This window comes from Gymnodraco acuticeps, unplaced genomic scaffold (genome assembly GCF_902827175.1).
Source record: "Gymnodraco acuticeps unplaced genomic scaffold, fGymAcu1.1, whole genome shotgun sequence".
Classification (NCBI taxonomy): Eukaryota; Metazoa; Chordata; class Actinopteri; order Perciformes; family Bathydraconidae; genus Gymnodraco; species Gymnodraco acuticeps.
In genome coordinates this window covers 47,313-70,529 of record NW_022990756.1, presented here as the reverse complement: position 1 = coordinate 70,529, position 23,217 = coordinate 47,313, and the positions used below count along the sequence as shown (strand labels likewise).

The 23,217-nt window shown below is 45.7% G+C and overlaps 1 protein-coding gene across 2 annotated transcripts; it reads left to right on the top strand.

Annotated features, from left to right (window-relative positions):
* The first annotated feature begins 80 nt into the window (after positions 1-80).
* si:ch211-168d23.3 (BRD4-interacting chromatin-remodeling complex-associated protein) lies at positions 81-18,082 on the top strand. 2 transcript variants are annotated; one of them, XM_034232256.1, is made up of 15 exons: positions 81-135; positions 269-343; positions 1,093-1,248; positions 3,439-3,484; positions 3,620-3,662; positions 3,855-3,920; positions 4,373-5,668; positions 7,398-7,613; positions 8,315-8,711; positions 9,088-9,233; positions 9,476-9,528; positions 10,079-10,227; positions 11,683-11,777; positions 12,202-12,301; positions 15,463-18,082. In XM_034232256.1, the coding sequence occupies exons 4-15, from the start codon at positions 3,444-3,446 to the stop codon at positions 16,086-16,088; spliced, it is 3,228 nt and encodes a 1,075-aa protein (XP_034088147.1). In that variant the 5' UTR covers positions 81-135; positions 269-343; positions 1,093-1,248; positions 3,439-3,443; the 3' UTR covers positions 16,089-18,082. The 2 variants fall into 2 exon arrangements, with proteins under 2 accessions (XP_034088147.1, XP_034088146.1); XM_034232255.1 differs by having other exon boundaries at positions 12,199-12,301.
* Positions 18,083-23,217: the final 5,135 nt, after the last annotated feature.

Genomic DNA, 23,217 nt, shown 5'->3' with positions numbered 1-23,217 from the left:
AACAAATCAATAAAACGCACCTAAAAAACATCTGGATGAAAGAGCTCCACACTGAAGAGCGGGACATTTGAAGACTTTCGCCGCCTAAGGAGCTCCCTCCTCGGCCAGCCTCCTCTCATGCATAGCCTCCTCACGGTACTATTTTTTTTTTATACCACCTTTTGTGTTATGACGGGCTCTCCCAGTCTGTTTCTCACACCCACCCTGGTACCCCCCTCCTCCTCCTCTTCCTCCTCCTACACCCCCCACCTCCCCCTCTATCCTTTAGCATCTGAAAGGACCGCTGAGTGAGAATCGATGGCGCAGAGGCCCGCTTGACAGGACAATAAACCACAAAGAAGGGGTGAGTTTTTCTCTCCTCTTCCCTCCTCTCGCTTTGTTTTTTCTCAATTGCGGAATTACTCTTAACGATGAAGGGGAATGGCAGCGTGGAAATCATATTTATCACAAGGCATCTTTTGTTAGCGCGATTTGATTTACAGCAGACGACAGACACACACTCTCTCTCTCACACAGTCTCGCAGATAATCATAAACAGCAGCAGAAACAGCGGCATCCTGCACCGTTTGGAGCGTTAATCTCACATGGACACAGTCACCTTACGTAACCTACAGATGCACCCTGCTCCATGCTGCAGCTTCATGGATGAGGGTCGTTCTGCTGGATCTCATTGGGCGATGCGGGCACCTGGAGGGTGTCAATGCGGGGGTCGTGGTGTAAACAGAAATGTGTCAGTAGCAGCGGGGAAGGAGCAGGAGGATTGTCTGTTTTTGCAAAGCACCTCCCCTGCTAAATGTGCGCAAAACAGTGCGTAATGCTGGGTTGAACACATTGCTTTCAGCCATGAGGAAGCACACATCCAAGACGCATGGGAGGGGGGGGGGGGGGAGGTGTTGTTTACAGAACATGTCTGCAACAATAGCTCTCATTTCCCCCGTCAATATGATGAGATATGTCTGGAGAAACCGGATGTATTGATCGATGTAGTGTCTCACCGTGTTTGGGCTGTGGTAAACTCAAGTGACCTGCTGACAGCATGTGGTGTTTGTGCCCCCCCCCCCCACTCCATCATTTCCTCCCCCTCACCTGCAGGCTCCCCATCCACCGTGCCCAGCAGCAGCAGCGATGTCCCCGCAGCAGAGGGGGGAGGACCCGGGCCTGGCAGCAGCCCTCCCCGGCCACCTCCTCCCATGAGGCCGCCACCAGCTCTCCGCGCTGCCGCTCTGTATGGAGCCTCTCACTTATGAAGTAGGTCCATTCACACTGTGAGGGAGAGAAAACATGAATGAGAGAGTAGAGTGGGTGGAAATTAAATCTTTGTTTATATTTAAAATGTCCACTGATTCCTGTCCTGAGACTAACCTTTATTTTATGTTTTCATACTGAAAAATTTACACTTTTCTCAGTTTTATACCATTGTAAATTGAATTCCTCTGCTTTTTGGATTGTTGGTCAGCAACATAGAGCAGTTTAAAAATGGCTCCTCAGGCTCTTGGAACTTTGTTTACTTCCCTAACATAGTGACATCACTATGTAACACTTGCGCTCCTATTGGCAGGCGCTCCAACACATGAAAGACTATAAAGTAGACACTACATACTGATATACACCTGAACATCAGCAGGAGAGGACTCTTTAAAGTAGAGACACTACATACTGATATACACCTGAACATCAGCAGGAGAGGACTCTGTAAAGTAGAGACACTACATACTGATATACACCTGAACATCAGCAGGAGAGGACTCTTTAAAGTAGAGACACTACATACTGATATACACCTGAACATCAGCAGGAGAGGACTCTTTAAAGTAGAGACACTACATACTGATATACACCTGAACATCAGCAGGAGAGGACTCTTTAAAGTAGAGACACTACATACTGATATACACCTGAACATCAACAGGAGAGGACTCTTTAAAGTAGAGACACTACATACTGATATACACCTGAACATCAGCAGGAGAGGACTCTTTAAAGTAGAGACACTACATACTGATATACACCTGATCATCAGCAGGAGAGGACTCTTTAAAGTAGAGACACTACATACTGATATACACCTGAACATCAACAGGAGAGGACTCTTTAAAGTAGAGACACTACATACTGATATACACCTGAACATCAGCAGGAGAGGACTCTTTAAAGTAGAGTCACTACATACTGATATACACCTGAACATCAGCAGGAGAGCACTCTTTAAAGTAGAGACACTACATACTGATATACACCTGAACATCAGCAGGAGAGGACTCTTTAAAGTAGAGACACTACATACTGATATACACCTGAACATCAGTAGGAGAGGACTCTTTAAAGTAGAGACACTACATACTGATATACACCTGAACATCAGCAAGAGAGGACTCTTTAAAGTAGAGACACTACATACTGATATACACCTGAACATCAGCAGGAGAGGACTCTTTAAAGTAGAGACACTACATACTGATATACACCTGAACATCAGCAGGAGAGGACTCTTTAAAGTAGAGACACTACATTCTGATATACACCTGAACATCAGCAGGAGAGCACTCTTTAAAGTAGAGACACTACATACTGATATACACCTGAACATCAGCAGGAGAGGACTCTTTAAAGTAGAGACACTACATACTGATATACACCTGAACATCAGCAGGAGAGGACTCTTTAAAGTAGAGACACTACATACTGATATACACCTGAACATCAGCAAGAGAGGACTCTTTAAAGTAGAGACACTACATACTGATATACACCTGAACATCAGCAGGAGAGGACTCTTTAAAGTAGAGACACTACATACTGATATACACCTGAACATCAGCAAGAGAGGACTCTTTAAAGTAGAGACACTACATACTGATATACACCTGAACATCAGCAAGAGAGGACTCTTTAAAGTAGAGACACTACATACTGATATACACCTGAACATCAGCAGGAGAGGACTCTTTAAAGAAGAGACACTACATACTGATATACACCTGAACATCAGCAAGAGAGGACTCTTTAAAGTAGAGACACTACATACTGATATACACCTGAACATCAGCAGGAGAGGACTCTTTAAAGTAGAGACACTACATACTGATATACACCTGAACATCAGCAGGAGAGGACTCTTTAAAGTAGAGACACTACATACTGATATACACCTGAACATCAGCAAGAGAGGACTCTTTAAAGTAGAGACACTACATACTGATATACACCTGAACATCAGCAAGAGAGGACTCTTTAAAGTAGAGACACTACATACTGATATACACCTGAACATCAGCAGGAGAGGACTCTTTAAACTTGAAAAAGCAGCATGTTGTTATTGGAATGATAACTTAAACCCAAAAAATATAAAATGTTATTTGCAGCCATATTAACAGTAAATATGTGTTTAATGCTGAATTATCCTTTTTTCAAATGATTAAAATATGATTGGATTCTCAGTTGACATGGAGGATGAAGATGGGACTTGTCTACTTGATGTTTTGTGGTAAGTCTGTCTGAACATCATTCATAAGTATTTATTATTATTTAGTTATATAGGATTGAATGTGGTCTAATGTCCTCTTAATCCTTAGTTTGCACAGAAACAGATCTTTACTCTGACTTCTCTCTGTGTTCGCAGTGACCCCCAAGCCCTGAACGACTTCCTTTATGGCACCAATGAGGTAACAGAGGAGAGTTAAATAGAGAGCGACTCAAATAAAGAAATCAATAAGTGCAAATGAAGAATTGGAGATGGGATATTTCTTGGCCCGCCGCCGTGTGAAAAGGAGGGCTGGCGCTGGGAAGATGTGAAAGAGAGTTGTAACGTAATACTGCGATCATTTCTCACCCAAACGTCTGATTTCCTCCCCCAGCTGCAGACTGAAGACCTGCTCATTAACTCCTCCTCTGGGGGGGGTTCACTCTTCACAGACGCCCCGGTGAGTTAGATCCAGACAGCAGCGTCACCACAACCTGCTTCTGTCCCGGGAGAGGACTTGATTTCTGATTCTGTGCCAGGAAACTGACAAATGTTATTTCAGAAATATAATACCGAAATAAAAAACAGATCCAAATGAGCGATAGATAGAAAACCTTAGCTGTAATACCTCTGGTTTACATCGGTATCTTTATTAATACTCATTCACTACCAATTGTTATACAAAGATACATATTTATTGATATTATAGTACAAAGCGCACATTATTACGTAACTGCTCTTGTTAATAATTTATACTTTATTATAATGTATTTTGTGTTCGTATTGCAATTTTTTCTTATGATTACAAAAATATTTTTATCAAATTGTCAACATTTTATTTATTGCACATTTGACTTATATTTACTTATAAAACTATGTTTATAAAATATTATCCTCCTCCTCATCCTGCAGAGCCCCGGCTCTCTGCTTGGAGATGGCAGCGACCCCCCGGACTCGCCCCCCCCCGGCTGTGTGGATCTGTCCTTCCTGGAGGAGGCGCTCCTGTCCTCTCCGGAGGGTGAGGAGGACCCCGAGGAGGAGCTGGGGGGGACGACACCTGTGCAGACTGGATATGAGGGGAAGAAGGGGGGGGTGCAGTGTGACATCCTGCAGCAGAGCCTCCAGGAGGCCCAGATCACGGAGCAGACCATGGCTCTGGATCCCGGGGGGGATAACCTGTCGCTGTACTCGCCCCCCTTCATACCCAGGGACACCCAGGCAGCGGTGGACCCCCCCCAGCCCTCCCTGCTGGCTGTGGGGCCCGGCTGTCCCTCCCTGAAGCCGGCCGCCCAGCTGATGGGGCTCCTGCCTGGGAACGTTTTCCCCGAGACCTTCTCTCTGAGCTCCATGATCCTCCACAGGGCCATCCCCCGGCCCCTCCCCACCCCCCTCCTGAGGGCCCCTGTCCCCCTCCTCATCCAGTCCAAGCTGCCAGTCAGCATCCAGCCCCGTCTGGTCCAGATCAGCCCAAAACAACCGGGGCAGAAACAGAAACAGAATCAGGCTCCGAGTCTCACCTTCGTCCCCGGGGCTGCCTCACCCAACATCGTACTCTCCCCCCCCCCTCAGAAGCCTGTGGCCCCCCCGCAGCCCCACCTCCCCAAACAGCTGAGCCTGCAGCTGGTGAACCCCGGATCCTTCCTGCTGCAGCCTCACATCTTCCAAGGCCAGAACCAGTACCTTCTCCAGGGCCGGGCCCCCGTCACTATCTCCCAACATGCAGCTCGGCCCCTGCTGGGGTCCTCCGCCGGTGGCCCTCAGATCCTCACGGTGCCCCCCACCTCCACCCCTCAGATCCTCACGGTGCCCCCCCGGCAGCTGAACTTCAGCTTCACCTCCCCTGCAGGTCAGCTGGCGCTCCGGCAGGTTCTTTCCGGACCCTTACAGCTGCAGTCAGGGGCCCCGACTGTCTTCCAGATGCCGGGGGCCTACGCTGCGGGGGGGCCGTGCAGCACCCTGGTCCACGGCCCGGCGCTCGGGAACCACATCACCCTGATCAACAGTTCAGGAGTTCTTCCCCCCGACCTCACCTCCATCTCCATTGTTAACGGACCCTCGGTGGTGCAGGGGCGGCCCTTTGCTGCCCGGGCCCCTGCTCTACAGACCGAGGGGCCCCTGAGCCGGCAGCAGGCCTCTGTGGTGGTGCTGCCTGAGAGAGCGGTGCAGGAGGAGAGGGGCCCCGAGGAGACGCTGCAGCAGATCCTACAGGTCAGAACAAATAATTACATGCTGATGTTCCTTTAGTAGTTCACATTGATTTTGCTACACATGTCAGAGTATTCTGCCTTCTTGGAGACCCTGAAAAGAGTCCTGTATGGGGCTCCTGAAGGGGACTCCTTAGTCTTGCTGGGAGACTTCAACGCACACCTGGGCAATGATGGAGACACTTGGAGGGGCGTGATTGGGAGGAACGGCCCCCCTGATCTGAACCGGAGTGGTGGTTTGTTAATGGACTTCTGTGCATGGATTGGCCATAACAGACACCATGTTCGAACATAAGGATGCTCATAAGTGTACGTGGTACCAGAGCACCCTAGGCAGAAGGTCCATGATCGATTTTGTTATCGTATCATCGGACCTGAGGCTGTATGTTTTGAACACTCGGGTAAAGAGAGGAGCGGAGTTGTCAACTGATCACCATCTGGCATCCCTGTGCAGGCTGGGGACATTGAACCAGAGTGGGCGGTGTTCAAAGCCTCTATTGCCGAAGCCGCGGCGGGGATGATGTGGTTCTAATGGCTTCATCGGTCTGCGACCTTCAGCTCTCACTGGATCGGTTCGCAGCCGAGTGTGAAGCAGCTGGGATGAGGATCAGCACCTCCAAATTTGAGGCCATGGTTCTCAGCAGGAAACCGATGGACTGTCCACTCCAAGTAGGGAATGAGTCCTTACCCCAAGTGAAGGAGTTCAAGTATCTCGGGGTCTTGTTCTCGAGTGAGGGAACAATGGAGCGTGAGATGGGCCGGAGAATCGGAGCAGCGGGAGCGGTACTGCAGTCTCTTTACCGCACCGTTGTGACGAAAAGGGAGCTGAGCCAGAAGGCAAAGCTCTCTGTCTACCGGGCCATTTTCGTTCCTACCCTCACCTATGGTCATGAAGGATGGGTCATGACCGAAAGAACGAGATCGCGGATACAAGCGGCCGAGATGGGTTTTCTCCGCAGGGTGGCTGGCGTCTCCCTTAGGGATAAGGTGAGAAGTTCAGTCATGAACCGCTCCTCCTTCGCGTCGAAAGGAGCCAGTTGAGGTGGTTCGGGCACCTAGTTAGGATGCCACCTGGGCGCCTCCCTAGGGAGGTGTTCCAGGCACGTCCAGCTGGGAAGAGACCGAGGGGTAGACCTAGGAGCTGGTCAGAGCTGGTTGATGTGGCCACCTTTAATGGCACCTTTAGTCAAAAGTCCAAGGTGATGTCTTAAAGGTGGGGTAGGTAAGTTTGAGAAACCGGCTCAAGATACACTTTTTGTTATATTCCATGGAATGCTCTTAACATCCCGATAGCAATGAATACATTAAGTGCTTTGACATAAAATCCATACAAATATGTCATCTGTGGAAGCCGTGGCGCTGTAAAAAGCACGACCAATCATCTGAGCCGGCCCGGCTAAAGTAACTGGATGGCCTACCTGCCTGTCAGCCTTCCATCTGGGCACAAACTCATCTCGTGCCCTCATTGGTCATGTGCGCGTTCGTGTGTGTTGGAGGAGGGGCTCTGTGAGGAAGTCTGAAGGAAGTGGCAGATTTATTCCGGCTGTGTATTTTCAAATTCTAGCGCACTCAAACTGGTTTCTCCATTCTTACCTACCCCACCTTTAAGTATCTCGTCAGTCCAAAACTCAAAATATGTTCACTCTAATATAATAAAAAACGTATAATACAGTTAAATCATGATGCACTGCTGCCCATATTTTACATAAACACTGATGCTTGTTTTCCTTCAGGTCCTGCAGCCGGTGACGGTGCAGCCCCCACCTGCAGAACTGCAGTCCCCCCCCCCTCCTGCAATCACCGTCCTGCAGCCCCCCTCTGAAGCCCCGCTGCCCCCCCACCCGGCTGAGGAGAAACTCCTGATGCCCCCCATAGATGTGACCACCTTAGAGGAGGAGGCGACCCCCCTCATGAGTCAGAACGAGGCCTTTATCCAACATCTGCAACAGGTCAGAGCCCTAACACTTCATACTGATCTGATTTGGATATTTAGGTAAAGTACCTCTCGTGTTTTCTATATTTGGTCTTTAAGGGGAGGAGATCTCTTATGACAAGCTCTTTGGTCCCTTAACAGTTTAAACATGTAAATACTGTCATCATTGTTAGTACTTATTTTATGTATTTTTTTATTTCCTTTTATTTTTATTCTAGTTATTCCAACTTATTTTGTATACTATTCTATACTATTAATAATATCATTCTTTATTGTGTTATTTTGTTATTATTAATTATTTGATTCTAATTGATTTATTATTTATATTTCTTGCTTTTTCTTTTCACATAAATATGATTTTTACATTAAAGTATATCCGTTGTCTTGTCTTGTACTTTAACAAATGAAATGCATGCAGACAATGATTCAATGAATACATTCTTACCATAGTGAAAAAAGAGAAACAGGCATTATTTGGCTGACAGAAACTTTGAAAAAACAATAAAGCAGGCTGCAACGTACAACAACATACACTCGACAGCAGCTGCATACAGAAAGTAGCTAACATGTTAAGTAGAGAAAATTAAACTAAAGATCAAGACATCCATGTCTAAAAAATTAGTAGCATCAATTGAAATAGGTAAGTGAACATATTAAGGTTTCAGATAGATAAAGAAAAGCTATGTTAAGTGTAGAAAATGTGTCTCTCCTCCACAGGCTGCTCTGAGCCCCCCTCTCTCCTCTGAGCTATTGGCTGCAGACCTGCCGATGGAGACCCTCTCCTCCCCGGACAGAGAGACCCCCCCCCAGAGCCAGGACCCCGCGGTCCAGAACCTGGAAGCTTCTCCGATCCCCCTCGACCCCGAAGACACGTCTCTCAGCCTCCCCCCCTCCCCACTTCAGGACGCAGAGGGGCAAAGTTTCTCTCCCCTCGTCCCACCTCAGAGTTCAGACCAGATCCAGATCCATGTCTCACAGGCCTCGTTTCCCCAGAACCAGAAGCAGGTCCAGTCCTCTGTCTCCCAGCCTCCGTCCCCCCCCCAGCCTGATCCCCCGTCTTCAGGTCTCTCCACAGGAGGAGACCCCCCCCCTGTCCAACAGCACACACAACACAGTGAGTATCAGTACATGCCATCGGGATTACGCAATCAAATGACAAACAATAAACAAGCAAGCTAACATCTTAGTAAATATGAAACTAGACTAAAGTTACTCTCTCAATGATTACCTGATCACATGAGGTCTTCAAGGGGGGACGCTACAGGTGTGGAGCGTAAAGCATGTAATGGATATCACCAAGACAAATTGCAACTTAGTGAAACTCTCAAAACTGACCAGAACATTAACATTTTATTATTTACTCACCTCAAAATATGGCATTTTTTCATTCTAACTAATGCTGTTAGTTTTTATATTAAAAGTGCTTACTAAAGTATTCCGATGACTTCCATGTAATCTGTAATATAATCACCATCACTGTGTCTCTGCAGAGCCAACAGCTGCCTTGCTCGTGGAGCCTGAAGCGTTTTCTCTCCAGCCATCATCTCCTGCAGCCTGGGGTCATGGTCAGGGTCAGGGGCCCCCAGAGCCCAGAGAGCGGACCCCCACCCTGAGGAGCCTGCAGACCTGCACCAAGGTGAGAAACAGAGGAGACACTCTGTCAGCAGGGCGATGAAATCATTCAACTTAAAAAAAGAGATATTATTACATTATATTTATTACCTTTATTGAATATAGCTCATCAGTGCATCCCACACTTAGACTATTTTAAAAATAGAAATACATTGAAATACTTAACTTAATATTTGGCAAACTTAAAACACAATGAATGTACATGCAAAAGTTAGTTTTTAATAAAAAGTGTTTGTTTTCTGTCAGCCTGCAGATCTTCCACAGAGAGAGAATCTCACACCAGCAACACGCAGGCACCGGTGAGAGGACTATTCATATAATAATAATACACTTTATTTCTAGAGAGCTTTCATACATGATTTCAAAGTAAAAAAGAAAAACATAAGAATCATTCATTATTATTATGTTTTAATTAAATCTTCTTCTGTTAATTAAATGTTTTTATTTTTTAAAGCCCACACACTCAGACACTCAAATCCAGACACTTTTTACGCTGCTATGGACAGTCTTGCACTAATGTACATTCTCAAATATTGAAGTGACTGTTATTTTGTACATATGATTGTTGTGTTTTTATTTAGGTCATGTAAAAATGTGTCTTTGTCTGTGTATATATAGGATATACATATTTTTATATACATTTGTTTTTATATTCGGGATTGTGGGAAACAGTATTCCGATCTCTCTCTCTGTACACACAAACTGGAAGATTGACAATAGAGTTGACTTTGACTTTTATCCTTTAATCCTACACGACTTTATGTATGTTATGTGTCGATGCCGTGTTGCATCACCTCACCAGTCTGCAGGTCCCAGTTGATCTCACTGTGTTTCTGTGTTTCTCTCCAGGTTCCAGCAGCGGTTGTGTTCGGACCAGGCCTCGGTTCAGGCCTCTCTCTCCGGGCCGGGCTTCCCCTCGTTGCAGGACGCCGTCTCTCGCCTGCTGCCGTTCCACTGCTGCGCCGGAGAGCTGCCGACTCAGCAGCACTTCAACACAGGTCAGGGAGCGGCTGGGGACAAGGATTTAAACATGTATAAACACATATAGCCTTTGCTGTCTCTTCAAAATGAACCATGTGTCTAAAATAGGGACAGCAGCTGGTAACTTAAAGGTCACCTATTATGCAAAATCTCCTTCTTCATGTCTCTTCTACATCAACATGTGTCCCCTCTTCTTCATGTCTCTTCTACATCAACATGTGTCCCCTCTTCTTCATGTCTCTTCTACATCAACATGTGTCCCCTCTTCTTCATGTCTCTTCTACATCAACATGTGTCCCCTCTTCTTCGTGTCTCATCTACATCAACATGTGTCCCCTCTTCTCCATGTCTCTTCTACATCAACATGTGTCCCCTCTTCTCCATGTCTCTTCTACATCAACATGTGTCCCCTCTTCTCCATGTCTCTTCTACATCAACATGTGTCCCCTCTTCTTCATGTCTCTTCTACATCAACATGTGTCCCCTCTTCTTCATGTCTCTTCTACATCAACATGTGTCCCCTCTTCTTCATGTCTCTTCTACATCAACATGTGTCGCCTCTTCTTCATGTCTCTTCTACATCAACATGTGTCCTCTCTTCTTCACGTCTCTTCTACATCAACATGTGTCCCCTCTTCTTCATGTCTCTTCTACATCAACATGTGTCCCCTCTTCTTCATGTCTCTTCTACATCAACATGTGTCCCCTCTTCTTCACGTCTCTTCTACATCAACATGTGTCGCCTCTTCTTCACGTCTCATCTACATCAACATGTGTCCCCTCTTCTTCACGTCTCTTCTACATCAACATGTGTCCCCTCTTCTTCACGTCTCTTCTACATCAACATGTGTCCCCTCTTCTTCACGTCTCTTCTACATCAACATGTGTCGCCTCTTCTTCATGTCTCTTCTACATCAACATGTGTCCCCTCTTCTTCATGTCTCTTCTACATCAACATGTGTCTCCTCTGTGGAAAGAGACTCTGAAAGTTTCAGGAACAAAGATTCTCTCTCTTTTTGATCCATTTCTATAAAAACCTGTCTGAAAATGAGCTGATCAGATTTTGGCCACTTTATGATGTCATAACGATGTTTGGTCTTGTGTAACCATTAGCCAATCAGCAACCAAGGTAACCCCCCCCCCCTTATCACCTGAATCTCCTCCTAGAGCACCATTGAGTTCTTTTTCAGAGAATCAGCACTTTGGAAACAGGGCTGAAACAGAGGGGATTATGGGATGCTGCAATGATCTGTTTGGTGTTTCAGCCAATCAGAGACAGGTTCTGGATATATCTGAGACCTGTGATATATTGATGACAAACAGAATCATAGGGGACCTTTAGGTTCCTAATGAATGACTTAAATGATAATTCAGTCACATACATACTTGATGTGTCTTGATGAAGATACTAGCTCGGGAAATTCTCCAGATTCAGAATGTTTTTGTGACTGGAGATGTTTGTGTGCTCTCAGTGGATCAGGAGTTTGAAACGGTGTCAGGTTTCCTGCTGAAACGCACCAAGGACATGGTGAACAAATACAGGCAGCTGCTGGTCAGAGAGGCTCAGGTGAGACCTTTATATATGCACTTTATGGGTGAGAAATTATAAAAAGCTTTCTTCTTCTACCTCTGAACACAAACTGTACATGTCCCAATTGAATCTCTTTTTCTTGCAATGTATGAGTTTATAATCTCAAGATATTCTAGTTTTTGTTTTGTTAATTTACCTCTCTAATCTCAACAAACCTCGATGGATACTTTATTTCGACCTAACACACTGTCGTATAACAGATTAGGTTTCTGAGGACTGTTTGGAGCAAATCTAGATCTTTGTGTGTGTGTGTGTGTGTGTGTGTGTGTGTGTGTGTGTGTGTGTGTGTGTGTGTGTGTGTGTGTGTGTGTGTGTGTGTGTGTGTGTGTGTGTGTGTGTGTGTGTGTGTGTGTGTGTGTGTGTGTGTGTGTGTGTGTGTGTGTGTGTGTCCCCGCAGCAGGAGAGTCCGTCTGCAGAGATGGTGATGTTGGAGCGTCTGTTCCTTCAGGCCGAGCGATGTGCGTTAGTGGAGGACAGACGGAGGGTCCGCAGAGACCCCGGTCAGTACACACAGACACACACTTTATTATTACAGCTGTGTATGAAAATATGTTTTAATCAGTGGTTTTATTACTTGAGTAAAAGTACTTATACCACACTGTTCAAATGTAGTAAAAGTAATAAAATATAAGAGATAAGATACATTAAAACTTCTCTTAAAGGTCACCTATTATGCAAAATCCACTTCTTCATTCATCAACATGTGTCCCCTCTTCTTCATGTCTCTTCTACATCAACATGTGTCCCCTCTTCTTCATGTCTCTTCTACATCAACATGTGTCCCCTCTTCTTCGTGTCTCTTCTACATCAACATGTGTCCCCTCTTCTTCGTGTCTCTTCTACATCAACATGTGTCCCCTCTTCTTCGTGTCTCTTCTACATCAACATGTGTCCCCTCTTCTTCATGTCTCTTCTACATCAACATGTGTCCCCTCTTCTTCGTGTCTCTTCTACATCAACATGTGTCCCCTCTTCTTCATGTCTCTTCTACATCAACATGTGTCCCCTCTTCTTCGTGTCTCTTCTACATCAACATGTGTCCCCTCTTCTTCATGTCTCTTCTACATCAACATGTGTCCCCTCTTCTTCGTGTCTCTTCTACATCAACATGTGTCCCCTCTTCTTCGTGTCTCTTCTACATCAACATGTGTCCCCTCTTCTTCGTGTCTCTTCTACATCAACATGTGTCCCCTCTTCTTCATGTCTCTTCTACATCAACATGTGTCCCCTCTTCTTCATGTCTCTTCTACATCAACATGTGTCCCCTCTTCTCCATGTCTCTTCTACATCAACATGTGTCCCCTCTTCTTCATGTCTCTTCTACATCAACATGTGTCCCCTCTTCTTCATGTCTCTTCTACATCAACATGTGTCCCCTCTTCTTCATGTCTCTTCTACATCAACATGTGTCCCCTCTTCTTCATGTCTCTTCTACATCAACATGTGTCCCCTCTTCTTCATGTCTCTTCTACATCAACATGTGTCCCCTCTTCTTCGTGTCTCTTCTACATCAACATGTGTCCCCTCTTCTTCGTGTCTCTTCTACATCAACATGTGTCCCCTCTTCTTCGTGTCTCTTCTACATCAACATGTGTCCCCTCTTCTTCATGTCTCTTCTACATCAACATGTGTCCCCTCTTCTTCATGTCTCTTCTACATCAACATGTGTCCCCTCTTCTCCATGTCTCTTCTACATCAACATGTGTCCCCTCTTCTCCATGTCTCTTCTACATCAACATGTGTCCCCTCTTCTTCATGTCTCTTCTACATCAACATGTGTCCCCTCTTCTTCATGTCTCTTCTACATCAACATGTGTCCCCTCTTCTTCATGTCTCTTCTACATCAACATGTGTCCCCTCTTCTTCATGTCTCTTCTACATCAACATGTGTCCCCTCTTCTCCATGTCTCTTCTACATCAACATGTGTCCCCTCTTCTTCATGTCTCTTCTACATCAACATGTGTCCCCTCTTCTTCATGTCTCTTCTACATCAACATGTGTCCCCTCTTCTCCATGTCTCTTCTACATCAACATGTGTCCCCTCTTCTCCATGTCTCTTCTACATCAACATGTGTCCCCTCTTCTTCATGTCTCTTCTACATCAACATGTGTCTCCTCTTCTTCATGTCTCTTCTACATCAACATGTGTCCCCTCTGTGGAAAGAGACTCTGAAAGTTTCAGGAACAAAGATTCTCTCTCTTTTTGATCCATTTCTATAAAAACCTGTCTGAAAATGAGCTGATCAGATTTTGGCCACTTTATGATGTCATAACGATGTTTGGTCTTGTGTAACCATTAGCCAATCAGCAACCAAGGTAACCCCCCCCCCCCCCCCCCCCCACACCTTATCACCTGAATCTCCTCCTAGAGCACCAATAGGCGCTTTCACACCGGACTACGCTGATAAGTGGGAGAGATTTGGCTTCACACCAAAAGGGATCTGGGCCTAGACCCTAGTTCGCGCAAACTTTTTCACCCCCAGATCCTAGTAGAGTTAGTAGCCTACTTTCCTGGGGAGTAAATGGTTCGTGGGTGTGTCGGCCACGCTAACAATTTCTGATTGGCAGGGCGAATTGCAAACCACGCCCAGTAAAACGTTACCTGCCACTCTGATTCACTGACCCCCCCCCTCACACACACACACACACACACACACACACACACACACACACACACACACACACACACACACACACACACACACACACATTCTTACACAAACAGAAAGTCACAGATAAATGCAGCTTCATTTGCCTAATCCTCCCTCTGGGACTTAGGCCCCGTCCACACGGAGATGATTTCAGTTGTATCCGCTAAAGTTCTTTATCGTATAGAGACGTCCACACGCAACCGAAACGGAGCCGCTCCGAAACCGATAAACTTTGAAACCGGCTCCCAGTGGGTAAGTCTGGACACGACACGCTTGCGGCTCCGTGTGTACGCCCCTATACGATATTTTCCTGAATCGATGACGCCATAGCCCCGCCTCTCCTGCTCACCCCCGCGTCATTGCTGATGCGTTTCGCCAACAACAATGGCGGATCACAGGGTTGCGTTCGTGCTCCAGACGCTACCTTCTTGCACTAATATCCGCCATCTTCTACCTTGTTTGTTTGTTTATGCCTTATGCCCATGCTCGGGGGTCTTATTCGCTGCTTTTGGTATATTTTGTGGCGCCACTTGCATATGTACTACAGCGTCTCCAGCGGTTTCGTTTGGACGGAAGACTTTTTTGAAATTGACTTTGGTTCAAAATCGGTTTCGTCTCCGTGTGGACGGGGCCTTATTTCCGGTGAGAACGCGATCTACTAGGACAGTTCCAGGGACTAAAGAGTTCGGGGGGAACAAGTACCGGGGACAAGTACTGGCTAAGTACTTGGTGTGAAAGCGGCTATTGTGTTCTTTTTAACCAAATCTCTCTCAGAGGGGCGTGGGGAGGGGCTCCTTCTTTTCATCGAAAGTAACAGACAGAGAATCAGCACTTTTGAAACAGGGCTGAAACAGAGGGGATTATGGGTAATGCTGCAATGATCTGTTTGGTGTTTCAGCCAATCAGAGACAGGTTCTGGATATATCTGAGACCTATGATATATTGATGAAAAACAGTATAATAGGAGAACTTTAAAGTGTGTTTGACCTCCTGCTTCCTGTCCCTGCAGAGTCCTTCCTGTCGGCCATGACCCCCTCCTCGTCTTCCCTCCCCCCTTCCTCCCCCCCAGCCTCCTGGCCCCGGCTCTCGGATCGGCCACCGGGTCTGAAGACGTACCGCTCCAGCTCCCGCGGGGCCCTCAGACTCACCATCAAGCACGAGTCCGGCTCCAGGAAGGTGGTGCACAACTCCGCCTGCGAACAGGGCCTCAAACGGGACCACAAGGGGCAGCTGATCAACGGGGGCCCCCACCCTCTTTTTCCGGGCCCCCACCCTCCTCTTCTGGGCCCTCACCCTCCTCTTCTGGGCCCTCACCCTCCTCTTCTGGCCCCCCAGGAGACCCCTAACGGAGCCCACCCTCCAGAGGATATCCCTGACACAGATTCCAAACTAAAACCTCTCTCCACACCGCAGATTAAAGGCTCTCCTCACAGAGAAGTCAACGCCCCGAAGGTAAAATGCTCCCGTCCGGACGCCCCCCTCCCTCGCCCGCTGCAGGAGGACCCCCTGCTGAACGAACACCTGCAGAGCGCCATCGACAGCATCCTGGAGCTGCAGCGCCTGCAGGGGCCCTCAGGAGCCCCCCCGCCGGGCCCCTGCCTGGACCAGAGGGTCAGCAGCGCTCTGCAGCTGTGAGGTAGAGAGACTCACAGAGAGGAGTTTCAGTCTGACCCCCAGAGGTCACTGATTGGTCCGTTTGTCAGATCGTAGAGTCCTGGACCCAGAAATGCGGAGTACCCCAACGTTTTATGGTAGAAATGTATAGTACGAGTCCCAAGCTCATGGAAACTGCCGGATGCTAACTTGCATATGTTGGCCAATTTGCACAATTAGCACAAGTTGTGTTAATTAGCATATGCAGTGGTTTTGGCGATTATTGAAAATGCTGAGTCCATTTCCTTTTGGATCCATTGGCGGTATTAACCAGAAAGAGGCCATATTTGTAGTCCCTAGGGGCTGATTTTGATGAATATTGATGTCGATGTGGAAGTTTTAGTGGACTCTGGATCGTTTGGATTGGACAGATAATAATCATCTTGTTCTCTCCATATCCAATGCTCGCAACACTACTCATGGTAGTCAAAATCAGCCCATTGAGAGTACAAATATGGCCAATTTCTGATTAAAACTGCCATTTTTTATGCTAAAAATTGATTCAGTATCCTCAATAACCCCCACCACCATTCCAAAATTGTCCAAACCGGACAAGCCATTTGTTAACTGTAGTCCACATCGGCTATAATGCCATTAATGCAACTTGCTTGCTTGTTGTGTGCGAATTGCCCAACACATGCAAGTTAGCATCCGGCAGCTTCTACGTGCTGGGGACCCGTACTGTACATTTCTGACATAAAACTTTGGGGTACTCAACATCTCTGAGTTCACAGTGCTGGCAACTAGACTAGATTGTGTGAAAGAAAAAGAGGCGCTATGAAGAGACGGCAGCTCACATGTTACATACTTCTTTTAGATGTGCACTTGTGGAAAAAAGCTCTATGGTTTCAGTGGTAGTTTGGTCCTTCAGAGGTTTTTACGACATTGGTGTGACCTTCATCGGCAGACAGAATATAGTGAGGACACACAGGAGTAGTCTGAGATTATTCAATAGTTTTTTATAAGATTTCTTTCAAAAGTGAAGTTTCTTTAGTGCCAAGCTTCCAGGGTATTTATTTTGATAATCTGTGCCAGTGTATGTGTGTGTGTGTGTGTGTGTGTGTGTGTTTGTGTGTGTGTGTGTGTGTGTGTGTGTGTGTGTGTGTGTGTGTGTGTGTGTGTGTGTGTGTGTGTGTGTGTGTGTGTGTGTGTGTGTGTGTGTGTGTGTGTGTGTGTGAAAACATCCTGCTAAATCCCGCAGGCTCCATCGTCTCGGCTTATAGAATGAAACTCCAAAGACTTGCTTCACCCTGAAAACACCAGCAGCCCGTCTCTTCCCAATAACTGGAGTCTGTGTTTTTGTTCAAAAAAGAAATTCAGCAGTCGTGCTTAGTGTGTGTTTTTTAAACCTTTGGATCCACGCTGGAGTCTGACTGTGAAATAAGGGGGAGAGAAGTTTATGTATTAACATGCAAGCAATAAAGACTAATGGTTGTAGGAGAGGAGGAAGAGGAAGAGGAGGAGGAAGATTGTTTTTCAGGATTGAGAGAAGCTTGTTTTATCATCGAAACACGTGTAGTTTAGATATTGCAGTTATTTTCTAGCCTTTCTGCATCATCAAACAGCCTTTGACCAAAAAATCTAAAGGAATAATCCGCATTCACGCCTTTTATTTATTTATTTAATTTATTTTCACGCAGCCATTGTGGAGCACTGTGGTTTTTTGGCAGCATCTTAATGTGACAATCTTATTGGTTCGTGTGAAAATGTGAATTCTGTTGAAACGAGTCACGGAAATATTCTCTGTCGTTGGGTTTTACCTTGAAGGTCAAAAAGTTAAACCTGCAAATTCATTTTTTGTAATATAAAATTGAGATTTTGCTTTTTAAAGGGGTCAAAGTTTTGACATGCAAATTTTAAAATGTTTAGAATATGCCTTAATAGGCGCTTTCACACCGCAGTACTTTTCCCACAAAGGTTCATCAGCACTTAGTTCATGAGAACTCTTTAGTTCTCATGAACTAAGTACAGATCGCGTTCACACCGGAATAAATCCCTGAGGGAAGATTAGGCAAATGAAGCCGCTGACGTCACTTCTTCTTCTTCTGCTTTGGGTTTACTGGCAGGCCGCAAACCACTTCACGCCGTATACTGCCACCCGGAGTCCCCGGCCGGAAGTCCCCGGAGTTGGGGACTGGCTTCAGTAGAAGCTGCTGGGACTCCCAGCAGCTTCTACTGAAGCCTTCCGAGTAAATCGCCAGAACGCCGACACCTCCTCATCTCCATCGCTCTCATGTTTTCTTTTGTGTTGTCATAAGTTAGTCTCTCTGCGTTTCTGCGCTGGGCTAATGCTAATGCGAGGATAATAAAATGGCGGCTTCAATTTTGTTTTTGGAGTTTAACGGGGTGTGGTTTGCAATCCGCCCAGCCAATCAGACATAGGAACCTTTTTCTCCCACGAAAGTCCCTGCTCTCTAGCAGGGACGGAAAAAGGGGTGAAAAGGTTCTCATGAAGTAATTTTAGTTCCGGATTTTTTTGGTGTGAAGTTCGTGAACGCGACATTTCGGAACTATATCGGAACTAAAGTGGGAAAAGTACTGCGGTGTGAACGCGCCTATTGTTAATTCAGTGTACCTGTAAGGAAATGTACGGAGGCCGACAGGTGCAAACGAGCTGAAGCGACCTAAAACTCTTCCATTAGGAGAAACTGCAGTTTTAGAAACGATACAAATATAAAAACACAAATGTGCCAAAACACATTCTTCACCAACTTGAGGAAACATGCGCATCGTTAAATCGTTAAATTGCAAGAAGCTAAGAAAACAACAGATATAAACGTATGATAAAGTCGGTCAACTGTCTCTACCTGAAATGTTTTATGGTCTTATTTTAACAATGTGATCACATGACTCCTTCTGATGTTACTGCAGATCTGCTGTAAGCTAGCTAGCTAACGTAGCTAACCTTCAGATATACTGACCAACACTAACAGTTATGAGACAGACTAACTGCAACAGAGACAGTTGTTCAGCTTTATAATCCTGAACGTCACCACCCTGGTCTCCTAGCTGTGTGCGTCACTTTTTAGTGTCCCCTGGTCTCCCAGCTGTGTGCGTAACTTTTTAGTGTCCCCTGGGCCGTTTGTCAATGTTGAGTAAAGCTGCTCCAGAGCCACTATTTCAAGTATACTACGTCATCGAGTGGCGCCGAAGGACAGTTTAAATGCCCAGCTTTCGGCGCCACTTGATGACGTAGTATACTTGAAATAGTGGCTCTGCTATAGAGCTTTACTCGACATTGAGAATCGGCCTCGGGGTGTTTCTCAATGTCGAGGACGCTTGCTTGGTTACATGTCCCTCTGAGTCAGGTCCTTCAGAAGCGAGGCAAGAATCCTTCCTAGCCTCGGAAAACGAAGAAGAATGGAACAGGCTAACAAGTTTCAACATAAACTGTACCGAAAATAAATACCTCACGATGTCTATCTAATTATGAACTTGCTTTACTTTAACACATTTTTGGTGATAACAAATGTAACAAAGTAACATATTTACCAACACATGTTCTAGCCACATTTAAATGTGTGCTGCGTCGGTTCGGCCATTCTCTGCAAGGGTTTTTGAAATTGGTCCGTGCGCAAAGCATTGTGGGGATTTGAAGGACGCGAAGTCTACCCATGTGCAGCCTCGAAATTACCCCCAAACCAAGGACGCAGCCTCGGTGGAATTCCAAGTATGCTGGAGATTGGAACAGTCCTTCGGCGGCACTAGATGACGTAGTATCCTTGAAATATTGGCTTGGAAGCCAGTTTCCTCGCGATTGAGAAACGGCCACGGTCTCCCAACTGTGTGCGTCACTTTTTAGTGTCCCCCTGGTCTCCCAGCTGTGTGCGTCACTTTTTAGTGTCCCCTGGTCTCCCAGCTGTGTGCGTCACTTTTTAGTGTCCCCTGGTCTCCCAGCTGTGTGCGTCACTTTTTAGTGTCCCCCTGGTCTCCCAGCTGTGTGCATCACTTTTTAGTGTCCCCTGGTCTCCCAGCTGTGTGCGTCACTTTTTAGTGTCCCCCTGGTCTCCCAGCTGTGTGCGTCACTTTTTAGTGTCCCCCTGGTCTCCCAGCTGTGTGCATCACTTTTTAGTGTCCCCTGGTCTCCCAGCTGTGTGCGTCACTTTTTAGTGTCCCCCTGGTCTCCAGCTGTGTGCGTCACTGTTTAGTGTCCCCTGGTCTCCCAGCTGTGTGCGTCACTTTTTAGTGACCCCTGGTCTCCCAGCTGTGTGCATTCCTTTTTAGTGACCCCTGGTCTCCCAGCTGTGTGCGTCACTTTTTAGTGTCCCCTGGTCTCCCAGCTGTGTGCGTCACTTTTTAGTGACCCCTGGTCTCCCAGATGTGTGCATTCCTTTTTAGTGACCCCTGGTCTCCCAGCTGTGTGCGTCACTTTTTAGTGACCCCTGGTCTCCCAGCTGTGTGCGTCACTTTTTAGTGTCCCCCTGGTCTCCCAGCTGTGTGCGTCACTTTTTAGTGTCCCCCTGGTCTCCCAGCTGTGTGCATCACTTTTTAGTGTCCCCTGGTCTCCCAGCTGTGTGCGTCACTTTTTAGTGTCCCCCTGGTCTCCAGCTGTGTGCGTCACTTTTTAGTGACCCCTGGTCTCCCAGCTGTGTGCGTCACTTTTTAGTGTCCCCTGGTCTCCAGCTGTGTGCGTCACTTTTTAGTGACCCCTGGTCTCCGTTGTGTTTTGAGCTTCTTGCAGCGTTTGGTTTCTGCAGCTTTTAGTAAACGCTGCGCTTGTTTCTTCAAGTTGCTGAATGTTTCTAAATGCTGCACGTGTTGTCAAGTCGCTTGTGTTTTGGCTCATTTGCGTTTTTATTTTTGCATCGTTTCTAAAACTGCAGCACATTTCTCCTAAGTATTTCGCCACCGTTGGAGTGCGTCTGCACCTATGGTCTGCACCCGTCGGCCACCGTAGAAAAAGCAACCTGCAAAGAAATGATCATTAATGTGATGTTTTAATCAACTAACATCTGCTAACTATTCAAAAACATCCAGATCTGTGGGACTAAATCAACAGCCTTGTCATTTCTTTGTGATTTTTCTATATGTAAAATTGTCTTTCTGTTGGAAAGAACAAAAGGAGTAATAATATGCAGTAATGTAGTGTTGAAACCCTCTGTGGTAGTTTGGGTGGACACACACCAGAAGATTCAAAAAGGATAGTTAGATATTTTAGGAAATACACGATGATACCACTCATGTTTCTTAGCCGCTAGTTAGCTTAGCATAAACACTGGAAACGGAGGGAAACTGCTAGCCTGGCTCTCGTGGTAAACGGAGAGATATAAGAGTGTATCAATCTGTGTTATCACTATCAGACACTTTAATGTTTTGACAGAATTTGTCCCAACAGAAATACAGATCTTCGGTGTGTGTGCGCCCTCAGAGGTTTCAGTGTAATGCAGTAAAGATGTCAGAGTGTCTCTCACTCACACTTCTTAAAAAAAGGGGGATTTCCAGCAAAATGTTTTTATTTTTTAGAAAGTATTTCCCAGCGTTTGCTCTTATTTCTCCTTTCTAATACTTTAAAAGAAGTTCAAGACGAACTAAAAACAGATTTGAAGATGGATTCCCCTGAAGCAGCCTCATGTGCCATTGTTGTGTCAAACACTGACGTTAGAAATGTGTGTTTTCAACATTTTAGGACAAGATGACATCTGCGTGTTGAGCCATTTTAGTATTTATTTGTAAATGTGTTTCATTTATTTTCTTGCTGAACTGTGAAACCAGGGAGATCATAACTCTACACGAATTCAGATACAAAACATTCGACTGACAGATTGTTCTGATGCCAAAATCAAGAGGCCTTAATTCAGCAAGACTAGATTGTAAAACAAAAAATCCAACTAAAGACTCCTGAAAGTCACGTGATTCATATATGAAATGTTAAGAAAAAAACGCTTTTGTACTCATTTTTACAGACTATTTATTAAACTGTGATTTTGTAAGAAATAAAAAAATAAACAGTGAATGTGGTCCGGTGTTTTTAACTACAGTTTTGAGCCCTGCTTTTTATGATTCTGTCAATTCATCCATGAGTTGTTTGGTCTTTAAAATGTTGATTTCTAAGTGTTTCTAAAAGCCTAGAATTCAGTTTTTAAAGGTCTTGTTTATTCCACAGCTCAAAAGCTATATAGTTTATATGAGTAAATAAACCAAAACATATTACATTTAAGAAGATTAAATCAGGATTTAAAGTTCACCTATATGCACAATTGACTTGTTCACGTCTCTTCTTCATGTCTCTTCTACATCAACATGTGCCCCCTCTTCTTCATGTCTCTTCTACATCAGCATGTGTCCCCTCTTCTTCATGTCTCTTCTACATCAGCATGTGTCCCCTCTTCTTCATGTCTCTTCTACATCAACATGTGCCCCCTCTTCTTCATGTCTCTTCTACATCAGCATGTGTCCCCTCTTCTTCATGTCTCTTCTACATCAGCATGTGTCCCCTCTTCTTCATGTCTCTTCAACATCAACATGTGTCCCCTCTTCTTCATGTGTCCCCTCTTCTTCATGTCTCTCCTACATCAACATGTGTCCCCTCTTCTTCATGTCTCTTCTACATCAGCATGTGTCCCCTCTTCTTCATGTCTCTCCTACATCAACATGTGTCCTCTCTTCTTCATGTCTCTTCTACATCAACATGTGTCCCCTCTTCTTCATGTCTCTTCTTCATCAACATGTGTCCCCTCTTCTTCATGTCTCTTCTACATCAACATGTGTCCCCTCTTCTTCATGTCTCTTCTTCATCAACATGTGTCCCCTCTTCTTCATGTCTCTTCTACATCAACATGTGTCCCCTCTTCTTCATGTCTCTTCTACATCAACATGTGTCCCCTCTTCTTCATCAACATGTGTCCCCTCTTCTTCATGTCTCTTCTACATCAACATGTGTCCCCTCTTCTCCATGTCTCTTCTACATCAACATGTGTCCCCTCTTCTTCATGTCTCTTCTACATCAACATGTGTCCCCTCTTCTTCATGTCTCTTCTACATTAACATGTGTCCCCTCTTCTTCATGTCTCTTCTACACTTAACATGTGTCCCCCTCTTCTTCATGTCTCTTCTACATCAACATGTGTCCCCTCTTCTCCATGTCTCTTCTACATCAACATGTGTCCCCTCT